Source organism: Myotis davidii, unplaced genomic scaffold, assembly GCF_000327345.1.
Source record: "Myotis davidii unplaced genomic scaffold, ASM32734v1 scaffold187, whole genome shotgun sequence".
In the NCBI taxonomy this organism is placed as follows: domain Eukaryota; kingdom Metazoa; phylum Chordata; class Mammalia; order Chiroptera; family Vespertilionidae; genus Myotis; species Myotis davidii.
In genome coordinates, this window is record NW_006383018.1 from 2,183,408 (window position 1) to 2,194,412 (window position 11,005).

At 41.5% G+C, this 11,005-nt stretch overlaps 1 protein-coding gene across 1 annotated transcript in view; it reads left to right on the top strand.

The window, feature by feature from the left end:
- The window catches only part of CFAP69 (cilia and flagella associated protein 69), a 60,423-nt gene extending 56,225 nt beyond the window's left edge, over positions 1-4,198 (top strand). The window contains 3 exon segments of the mRNA XM_006779183.2: positions 1,212-1,298; positions 2,566-2,670; positions 3,202-4,198. Of these exon segments, the coding sequence (XP_006779246.1) occupies positions 1,212-1,298; positions 2,566-2,670; positions 3,202-3,369 (360 nt within the window). The 3' untranslated portion in view covers positions 3,370-4,198.
- The last annotated feature ends 6,807 nt before the right edge of the window (positions 4,199-11,005 follow it).

Genomic DNA, 11,005 nt, shown 5'->3' on the forward strand with positions numbered 1-11,005 from the left:
CTCTGTCAGAGGCGTCAGGCCTGGGCAAGGGGCCGATCCTGCGATTGGAGGGTGATGGGGGTCAACGCCTGAGGGCTCCCAGTATGTGAGAGGGGGAAGGCTGGGCTGAGGGACACTCCACACACACACACACACACACACACACACACACAGTGCACGAATTTCGTGCACCGGGCCCCTAGTTTGCTCATAAGTGGGGTAGCCCTATTGGAAGATCTGCTGCCTCATTAGTTCTGTTGAGTGACAGAATGTCTGCTCTGTAGACTAGCTATTGCTGATATGTTGGTTATTGTTGATTTGTTCGCTTGGCTCTGACCCCACTTATTTTTTCTTTTTAGCAGTTATTTAATTAAACACATTTGGTTTATGATTGAAACTTAGTGTATTTTACACCAAGCAGGGGCACATGTCCTCTGACTATATAGTCAGTGGGTAGTGTGTTGAGAAGGATAGTTTTCGCAGTTTGTGAGCAGTTACTTCTCTAGACTGCATCACCACAACAACTCAGCACTTTCACGGAATTGCTTGTTTTGCTGCAGTTAAAGATTAGAGCTAATTTTACCAATATAATCTTTGATAAACTATTATCAGTGGCAGCAGGAACCTATTTTCTCCTGTGAATTTGTTGTTGGACCATTCATATATTACCCATCTTCATAAGTGATAATCATGTAAAACAATCAATCTTGCTGTGAATTGATGGTGGTGGTTGTTGTTTTTTTAAAAGAGTAATTTATTGATTTTTAGAGACAGAGAGGAAGGGAGAAGAGAGAAACATCTATCTGAAAGCGTCCTATTGATCAGATGCCTCCTGTATGATCCCTTCTGGGATCCAGACTGCAACCCGAGCACGTGCCCTGACCGAGAATCTAAACAGCAACTTCTCTGTGCACAGGACGATGCCCAACCAACCAAGCCACACTGGCCAGGGCAATTGTTATTTTTATATTTTGTATGTTTATAACTATAGTCTTATATTACATTTTGGGGAAAGCAGTTCAAACCCTAGACACAATGAAAGAAGGATCTTTTTTTCATTTTAAGACTTTTATTTTTAAGTTGTTAACTTTATGATTACTCTAATCCTTTTGCTAGTTAACCTTTAAAATTTACCGTGGCAAAAACTAGGTGTTCCTTCAAAAGAAGGGATTTCAATCCCTTTGGTATTCTTTCATAGAAACTGGAACTCTTAACTATCTTTCTCATTTCAGATACAAGCCACACACAAGCAAAGAGAACTGGCTAATAAATCATGGGAAAACTTCTTGGCTAGAACATCAAATGCTAAAACTTTAAAGGTAGGATTTTTGAAATATGATATCCACAAGAAATAGCTAACTCTGACACCATTTCCAGGAATAAATATTCATTCACCTTTTTCTGTTGATCTTCTTGTAGAGTACTAACACTAGTAGATCCTCATATGCAATTTAGGATGATAACTGAAACTGAATTTTCACCATTACAGAGATGCCACGCTGAGTTCTATTTGACTTAGCAGTGGGAAGCGAGGGTGGTGTTTCTGGCTTACGTAAAAGAGATGATGGTTAGCCAGGAATGAAATTCTGCTTTCTCTTCTGAGCCTTCTTATTCATTGATCTGTTCTGTAAGAAGCAGAGTGAAGGACAGAAAAAATAATTTTCCATATTATTCTCTCCCCCAAGGATGTTTCCCCTCGGTGACCGCCAAAGAAACATAATATTAAAGGTTCAATGAGAATTTGAGATAAACACCCATTGGGAAGCTGCTTCAACTATAAGCTAAAAAATTAAAACATTTATAATGCTAATTATTCACTTGAAATATATGAGAAGCACCATGGGTTTCCAAAATCTTATTAACTTTATCCACATTTTCCATTAACACTTGGAAAAGACTGTTATGTAATGTTATAAATCTTCCTCTAGATGTGCAATTGTTACATGTTATGTTACTCCACGAAAATAGTGGAACCATATTAAGGTAGCAAGAGCAAAGCTAAGAACACACTTATTCAATGTACCGTGTGTCCCCCTTTTCACTGAAAGTCCTTCCCAACTTTACTTATAAAATATGCTGGTAATGAAAATCAGCCTTTTCCGAACGGACCATTGGTTACCTCAAATTTCACCTGTTCTGGTGACTCAAATATTGAGCTTGATTATAACCACAACAAATTATATAACTGATATTATTCTAAATGCTTGAAACATTTAACTGTACTAAGTATTTAATTTATGCAAAATACTTTGAAAACACACATCACCTAATGTAAATTCAGTAACTTATTCAATTATGCATTAAAAATTGAGCCAAATTTCTCTAGGGCCTGCTTTACTTCTTGGTATATGACCAGTATTTCTGGAAATCTCAGTAATGTTTTTAGGTTTCTGGTGTATTCTGCAACATACAAATGATACAACTTGCTAATAACTATCTTCTTCGCCTAAATGATCAGCAGATACCAGTGCTAATAAAACAGAAGCAGCCAGACATAATGAAATATAAATCGTATACTTCATTGTAAATATCATCATTAATGCTTTAATAGCAAGGTTATTTTCTTTCTAATTTAAAAATCTTCAGAAAGCAAAAAAACTTCAGGAAAAGGCTATCGAATCCACTAGATATGGTGAACGACCAGCAAATGCAACATTTCACCGGACAGATATTAAAGGCCTTAACACAACGGTAAGATTTCTTTTTTCTCCATTACTTTTCTTAGTAGATATCTAATTTAGTCCCCAGGGTTATTTCCATGGGATTTGTCCCATATTTTTTCTTTTTGCTCTTCAATTTTCATATAGTGAAGGCATGTTTGTCCTTAAGGTACCTCCACCCTCACCCAGGGCTGGTTTAGACTAGACCCAGGCCTCCAGGACTCCCACGGAACTGCTGCAAACACTAGTCAGATGATAGCTCTACATCTCTTTATCAGAAAATGTGCAGTGCCTCCTTTGCCTGGCAAGCAGATTCATGCCGTAATCCAGCGTGCCTGGTGTCCTCTTCTAGACATAATTTGGCCCTGATTGCAAAGCTAATAAGCGGTAGAAGTAGAATTCATGCCCAGTTGCCTGGCTCTGAAGCCCTTATCTCTCCAATAGGTCATGCTGCCTCCCAGTTACTTATATGTGTGTTGTGTGTTGTTTCCAAAATAAGCTAAAGGATGAATGAGTTTTTCACCTATGGAAACATGTGCTAAATGACCTTTTGCTTTTTTAGGTGCTCTCTGGACGGGTTGTAGCAGTGGAGAGCACTCCTGCCCGATTAGTGGGAGGACCTCTGGCTGATACCGATATTGCTCTTAAAAAACTTCCTGTTCGAGGAGGAGCCTTACAAAGGGTGAAAGCAGTAAAACCTGCAGACGATTCAAAGAATGTTCTCACATAAATGCTCTGGAGACTTTTTGAGATACATTCTGCATGTAATTTTTAGTTAAGTATGTCTTTATATACAAATGCAAAACATATTTTAGAAGAAATATTTTAGTAAAATACTATAAAAAATAAAAGCAAGCACATATAATTTATTTTTATTGAAAATATCAACATATAGCATCAGAAGGGTGGTCAACAATTTTTTTTGGAAAGATTACTAATTCTTTCAACTGAATTTGTGAAGCATTTTGTATCAGTTAAGACTCATCAGTTGCATATGAATTATTCCAACTGATTTAAGCCCCCCCCAAAAAAGAAGGGGAAAAACTTGAATAGATAGACTCTGTAGCTATCAAACCTAGGAATAATTAAGACTACTGGCATTGTTGGATCTAAGGACCGAAACTCTGGAGGTAGGACCTTCTCCTTCCCTAGCAGCCCCTGGAGTATGTTCTCCCAGGTTCATGTCCAGTATAGAAAAGTGCATGCCTGTCTCTCAACAGTCCTGCAACTGCCTCTGCATATTGGGGTCCCTGACTGGCTGCCTGCCCATTCCTGAGCCATTCACCATGACTTTTTCCAGATTTGAGTACTGCCTACTGCCAGAGCCAGAAGTCTGCCAACCCTACCCAAAGCATATGGATGGAGTGGAGTAGGAACTCAGGATATTATTATCATGAGTATATATAAATACTGGGCACAAAAACATTAGCAATGAATATGTTGGTCAAAGTAAAATAAGTTATCTCTGTTATAAAAAGCAAATGTTAGTCATGAGGTAAACAATAAAAATAAAAAAACAGATGGTTTTCTTTTCATATATAAACATGCAAAGCAAACTCTATGCTACTTCACTTCTTTAGTGGGGAAGGGGAGAGGCGAGGTGGGGAAGTGTTTTCTTTCCTTTGTGGTGGAGGTACCTTGCCAAAGAATAGGGGGTGGATGCCTTAATGCTGAATGTAGAGTAGTATCTGTGTCTGTGTGCCATTCTAAGGTTTCCATAGCCTATCTCCGTTCCCACCAAACCCCATTCCACCCAGGAAACCACAAAGTTGAGTTTATGTCCAGGGCTGAGAGGTAAAATAACCTGTTTTCTTAGGAAGACACACTGGAATTTGTCTAGATTCTAGGCCCATAGGGTACACTTAGCAGTTACAGGTCAATGTATAACAACCAGCTCTTCATGGGGGCGGGGGCCCTCATTTGTAGTGTTTGCCAATTTGCATTCCACTATGACCAATTCCAAGCTACCAGCATGATGCTACTAAATGCAGAGTTGGGAAGACATGCATAGAATCCATGTTCATTATCAGAAAAGAAATAATCACCCACTAGGCTCCAACACCCCACTAGGCCCATCTTCTACTTCCTCCTCGCTTCTCCTCTTCCTCCTCCCCTCATATTCCTCCAGGAATTTTCCGTTGTCCCTGTCTGTGAGGATGGTAACCTCCACAGTGAGCATAGAAATTGCAACTGTTCTTATTGTTTTAATTATAATGAGTTGCCAGTTCACTTCTGTCCAGCAGCCTTTCACCCTGGCCAGCTGCCCATTCTTGTGGCCCACGAGAGTAGATTATATGTATCAGCTTCTTAGTGAGCTTTGTCCTCTCCTAAATCCCTGTCTCTGATACCCGCAGCATTAGAAGGCATGATTTGTTCCTCTTCTTCACAGAAAGCCCTGAGCACAAAGATGCCATGGGAGGGGGAGTTACTGAGCAACAAGGATGGATGTGGGTAGAAATATGCAGTGAACAGATGTCCATACAAAAAGCACCACATACACCTCAGGTATATCTCAGATACACAGAATCAAGATGAAGTGTCCATGGCTAAGCACAATGAATCTTTGCCCCATTTTGTACAAGCTGCTTCCTCAGACTCGAAGCTCCCCAAGGACAAGGTAGAAACCATATCTTATTCATTATTGTAATAAATGCCACAGTAAATTATTGAATAAGTGTGATGGTGACCCCAGCTCCTAGGAGCCTTTCCCTTGAGCTCTGCAAATGCAGCCAAGTCCTGAGCTCACAGGGAAGATGCAGCCAACAAAATGCTTTAGAAGTAATGCTAAACTCGCTCATGTTAAAGTAGTTCAAGTATGTTTACTTCATAACAGTGATAGGCGTCCTCTAAAATGGTGAGGCATAAATACTATTACATGAATAAAGTATGTGTAGAACTAGAATCAGTATCTCTTGGTTGAATATCATTTTTCTCTGTAATATAACCTGATAGCTCCAGATTAATCAGAACTGACTATAATCCAAATACTCAGGGACACCTGTGAACCTTTCCCCTGCCATGTAGGTCTTACCTATCAAGAAGAGGAGAGGTAAAATAGGGCAGGTGATTACCTAGTATCCATTTAGGAGATGAATAAATGTAGGTGGGTGGAAGGTAGGACTGTTGCTTAATCCTGACACTTGGACTTAACCCTGACACATAGACAGACTGCACCCAAGTTTGCCTATTACCCAGTGATTGCCTATATTGTTACCTAGTGATTGCCTATATTGGGTGAAAACCAGTGAATAATTAGGTAGATAACTTTTGTTCATCTGGTATATATTATATCAGGGGACAAAACTAAAGAACATAAGTCTTTTCAGGTAAATTATCCAGTTTCTTTAATCATTCTTAATCCTTCCAGACTTGATGTATGTGGCCAGCCCCTTCTGAAGTGCTACAATTTGTTATTCCTCTATATTGTGACGAGCCAGTTGAACAATGATGTCTGGGGTAGCCAGGCCCATGGAAGGTAGTATAATGAAAGTAGTCCCTCTCATTTTACATACTTTCTGCCCACACAACCTAAGCTAACATTAGTTTAATTAGCTATCATGTTTCATAATGGCTTGTATTTAGTTTACAGTCAAGGAAAATGTCAAAGATGCTTTCTGAAAAAGAAAGGAGCAGCCCCCGACACCCAGCAACTGGCCAGGTACAATCAGGTCAAAATTCTGGAGAGAGACCCAGTACTCAGATCTTGATTTCTAATAATATTCTCCAATAAAATAAACCAGTGTTTCTTGGAGAAATAGCTGGTTCTAGAGATGGGGTTGAAATAAATACACAAGATGCATCTGGAGCACCCTATAGAGCTCCCAGTGGCTAAAACTGAAATAATTTGAGCAACCAAATAAACAGTGTAGCATTAGATTACAACTCAAAGTGCTAGTATCTATATGTAAGTCCATATTTCTATAAATAAATGATGAAAAAAACACACAAATGCTATAGGAAGAGCACAGGAACATTAGGCATAGATACTCAAATAATTGTCCATTTTATCACCTTGTGAAAATATTTTTGGGAGCAGTATTCAATGTTGTACTGCCTGTTTTTCCTCCTCAACTCTAAGCTCACTGGGAAATAACTGGTTATAACTTAGGTTATATAAGCTCATTATAAACCCTAAGCTGTGAAACTAATTATCTATATATATAAAAAGCTAATATGTAAAGTGTTCCCTCAGGAGTTCAACCTGGAGACCGGTAGTTTGATCGCTCACTATGATGTGCACTGACCACCAGGGAGTGGCACAAAGTAATGCCCTAGCCAGCAGCCAGAAGGCCCTGATCAGCCCTGATCACAGGCCAGGCCTAGGGACCCTAACTGTGCATGAATTTCATGCACCAGGCCTCTAGTTTACATAATATGACTGCTTGAATTGGTGGGATTTTTTGTTTTGTTTTGTATGATCTCTTAACTGATCTACTCAAATGATTTTGAATAGGGCAAAAGAATACATATTTTTTCCCACTCAGCCCGATTTTGGCCACCATTTCTTTCCTTTTTTAACATATTTTGATATAATAGAAATGCTTTTGAATTAGTTATATTTCCTCCTGTGCCTTGTCCTGTAAACAATGATAGTTCTTGTGTCTGGATTGTTCAGCAGTGTACCTCCAAGCTCAATGAATTTTTGTTGAGTAAATGATTTTTTTTAAAGTAAACTATTCTATATATAAATGTCATGATTTGGGGGAAAACTGGCGGTAATTTTAAATAAACATCCTATCTAATAATAGACAAACATGGTAATTGACCATACCTCCACTACACTTCCCATTGGCTAATCAGCAGGATATGCAAACTAACTGCCAACAAAGATGGCGGCCGGCAGCCACACAGCTGAAGCAACCATGAGGCTTGCTTGCTCCAGTGATGGAGGAAGCCAAGGTTCCCCACCTGCCGTGGCCCAGCTCTGAGCTCCAGAAGCAACAATGTTTCAATTATAGAAGCTAAACCCAGATACCTGCTTTCAGCCGGCCAACGCCTCAGAGCTGGAGCTGGGCCTCAGAGCTGGAGCTGGCTCTCAGCTCCAGTGATAGCTATAAAAGGTAAATAAATCCCAGAATAAAAAAAAAAAGAGGCTGGGAGTGCAGGAGCTGCCCTCTGGTGGTCAGTGCGCTCCCACATGGGGGAGCTCTGCTCAATAACAGCCAGGCTGTATGGCTGCCAGTACAGCAGTGGTGGTGGGAGCCTCTCCTGCCTCCTCAGCAGTGCTAAGGATGTCCGACTGCAGTTTAGGTCTGCTCCCCTCTGGCAAATGGACATCCCCTGAGGGCTGCCGGGCTGCCAGAGGGATGTCTGATTGTCATCTTAGGCCCAACCCCCCAGGGAGCAGGCCTAAGCCAGCAAGTGGTCACCGCCGAGGGGTCCCAGGCTGGGCTGAGGGGCCCCCTACCCCCGAGTGCACAAATTTTGTGCACCGGGCCTCTAGTGATATATAAAAGGCTTAAGATAAACTGCTCTAAAACCAGAATGCCCTTTTTAACTAGTAGCTCTGCACATGAATCCATGTGCCAGTAGCTCTGTGCAGGGTCTGGTCGCTCCACGCCCACTGCCCAGAGTCTCTCCGCGGCCCAGAGGCCTATCCATGGCTAGGCACGGATGCGACAACGCAAAAGTTCCACACCCTGGCCTGGCCAGAGGCCCATCTGCAGCTGGGCACAGAACACTTGCCTCGTCGCCAGGTCAATGGCGCAAGCATTTCCATTCCTTCTACCCCAACTGCTCTGTGCCCGCTGCCCGGAGGCCCTCTGCAGCCAGGGTGGAACGCTTGCCTCGTCGCCATGGCAATGAAGCAAGCATTCTGCCAGGCTGCTCACGCTGCCTGCTCTCAGCAGTCACCCCCCACCCCCCCGTCCCGGGACTGGCGGGGCTGAGAGGACTGGGTGCTGCCATCTTGTGGCTATGGGTGCTCCTATATTTGTGACAGAGTGATGGTTAATTTGCATATTACCCTTTTATTAGATAGGACCAGTAGCCTCGTGCACAAAAATTTGTGCACTCGGGTGGGAGGGGTCCCTCAGCCCGGCCTGTGCCCTCCCACAGTCTGGGACCCCTCGGGGCTGACCACTTGCTGGTTCGCTCCTGGCCTAGGCACAGGCCTACAGGGGTGGGGCAGCCTGGCTCCCGAGGCCCCATTTTATCAAGAGAACAAAGTCGGCGTTAGTTACAGCCCTCACCGAACCCAGTACACTGCATCTGTACGTACAACTGCCTCGTTCCTGTGCCTGCTTCGCCCTACTGAATTACTAACATCTTGAGGACATAGCTCTGTCTTATCCTGCTTCACCTTCAGTGCCTGGCCTGGTGCCAGGGACCTGAGAGGGTTTGCTGAGTGAGTGAGTGAATAATGAGCGAGTGAATGAGTAAATGAATGAGCGAGTAAGTGAATGAGCAAGCAGCTACTGGGCGGGAACTTCTGCTGCATTGCCAGCCCACTCCCGGCTGCCTGACGCCCACCCTGGGAAGTTCCCGCCCTGCTCCCAGCGGCTGGCGCCCCTCTCCTGGCTGCATAGTTCCTGTTCCCAGTGCCCCTCTCCCGGCTGCCTTGTAAGTATGAAACAACAAATCACCTGAAAAGATGGAAATGATCATTCAATGGCCATAAAGCAATTACACACATCAACAAAAATACAACCATCAATATTAAAAAATTAGAAATAACAATTTTGATAGACACTACAGGAAATACTTGATCTCATTAATACTGATAGAGTTAAACTTTCAGGTTGGTGTCATCTTGCTGGAAATATTTTCCATGTTCTCTCTCAAATGTAAAATTCACGTTTGGTAAAATCCAGTCCTACAAGGTTACAGAGGAGAGATTGTGAATATTTATTATAATATGATTCTTAAGATTCCATCCTTTTAAACAACTCTATTAAAAATTAATTTCTAATGTCCAATGTCTAACAATTTCTTCAACAAATGAAATATGAATAATTACAGTGTTAAGTGACTTTCTTATGAACTGTATATGGGGGAAAATAAGATAATAATTGTAATGATCTATCAAAGTGTATTATATTCCAAGGTTATATAAAATCAAGTATTTGTATGTCAGAGTTCCTGAGGTTTCTACATGACATAAAATCAATTAAAAAAAAATGGAAATCAAAGCTGATCATATTAGGAAAAAATATGACAAGTTTGTTGGATAAACTTGAAAAACCAAAATGATTAAGTGTTTAAGAAAACTGAACTGTTATTCTCTTAAATACACATTTAAATTACCTCCTGTTATCTTCTGTGGAAAATTTTACTTAGGAGGCGTCACCTGTCTTCTGCCCAGTCCATGAGATCTTGAAAGCAAGCAGTCTACATACATGTCCCAGAAATCCTGAGCTATGCTTAAGAAGACATTGTAATGTCTAGAATGCTGGAATTTCTGCAAGAACAACATGAAATTCCAGAAGGCATCCACACTGTACTCTATCTTGAGTTCCCTGAAATTTATCAAAGTCAAAGAGCAAGCGTTCCAGCACTGGAGATCAATGTCTTCCATGATCCCTGGGCTGGCGCTGGCAAGCACGCCCTTTTGGAACTCAAAATCGGCATTAACCAGATTGATGAGCACCATGCACCCCAGTGGTAGGCAGAACCATCTTCTTGTGGCAAAGTCCATATTCTGTACGGAGAAAAAGAGAGGGAAAGAGAGAGGATATATTGCTAACTTAAAAAGAAAATTATCAAATTAATGATCTCTTTAAATATAAAAAAAATTCTAAGTAATACGTATATGCTTTTGATCCAGCTAAATGGCCTACTATGTACTTGTTGGTTTTCTTCTAAGTTGCTGACTCTCAGACCATCCTTTGAAAGGATGTTACAATTACAACTTGTTTACCAACATTCTAATAAACAGTCTTCAGGAGCCACTGACATCCAACACATGTGTATGAAGATGCCATAGATACATTTTATTATTAGAGCTGGAAGAAATCTTAAAGAGCGTGTGCTCTAACCTCCTCCCTTTACAGATTGGAAACATTCTCCGTGATACGGCTCTGTAAGGGCTCAGGCCTCCTGTCTCCCTAGCCAAGACTCTGGCCACTACACATTCCAACTAAGTGGACCTAAATGCAGCCCATTATATGTGTAACCAGGAGGGAAAAGTTGGCCCAAATGGTGTAGGACACTCAGACACCATTTTAAGTTTCAGAGTTACTGATACTGAAATGTTCTTTCCTTTTTATTCATTGAAAAAATGTTTGTTAGGCATGGAGGGTCTAAACTAAACCCTTCCTTCCGGTGGGCCATGGCTTCTCCCAGGTTGTTGGGGAGCTGGATGGCGATTAACATCCATCCACGAAGCACGAAGACAATAAAGGTGATACAAGCTAATATGACATGGC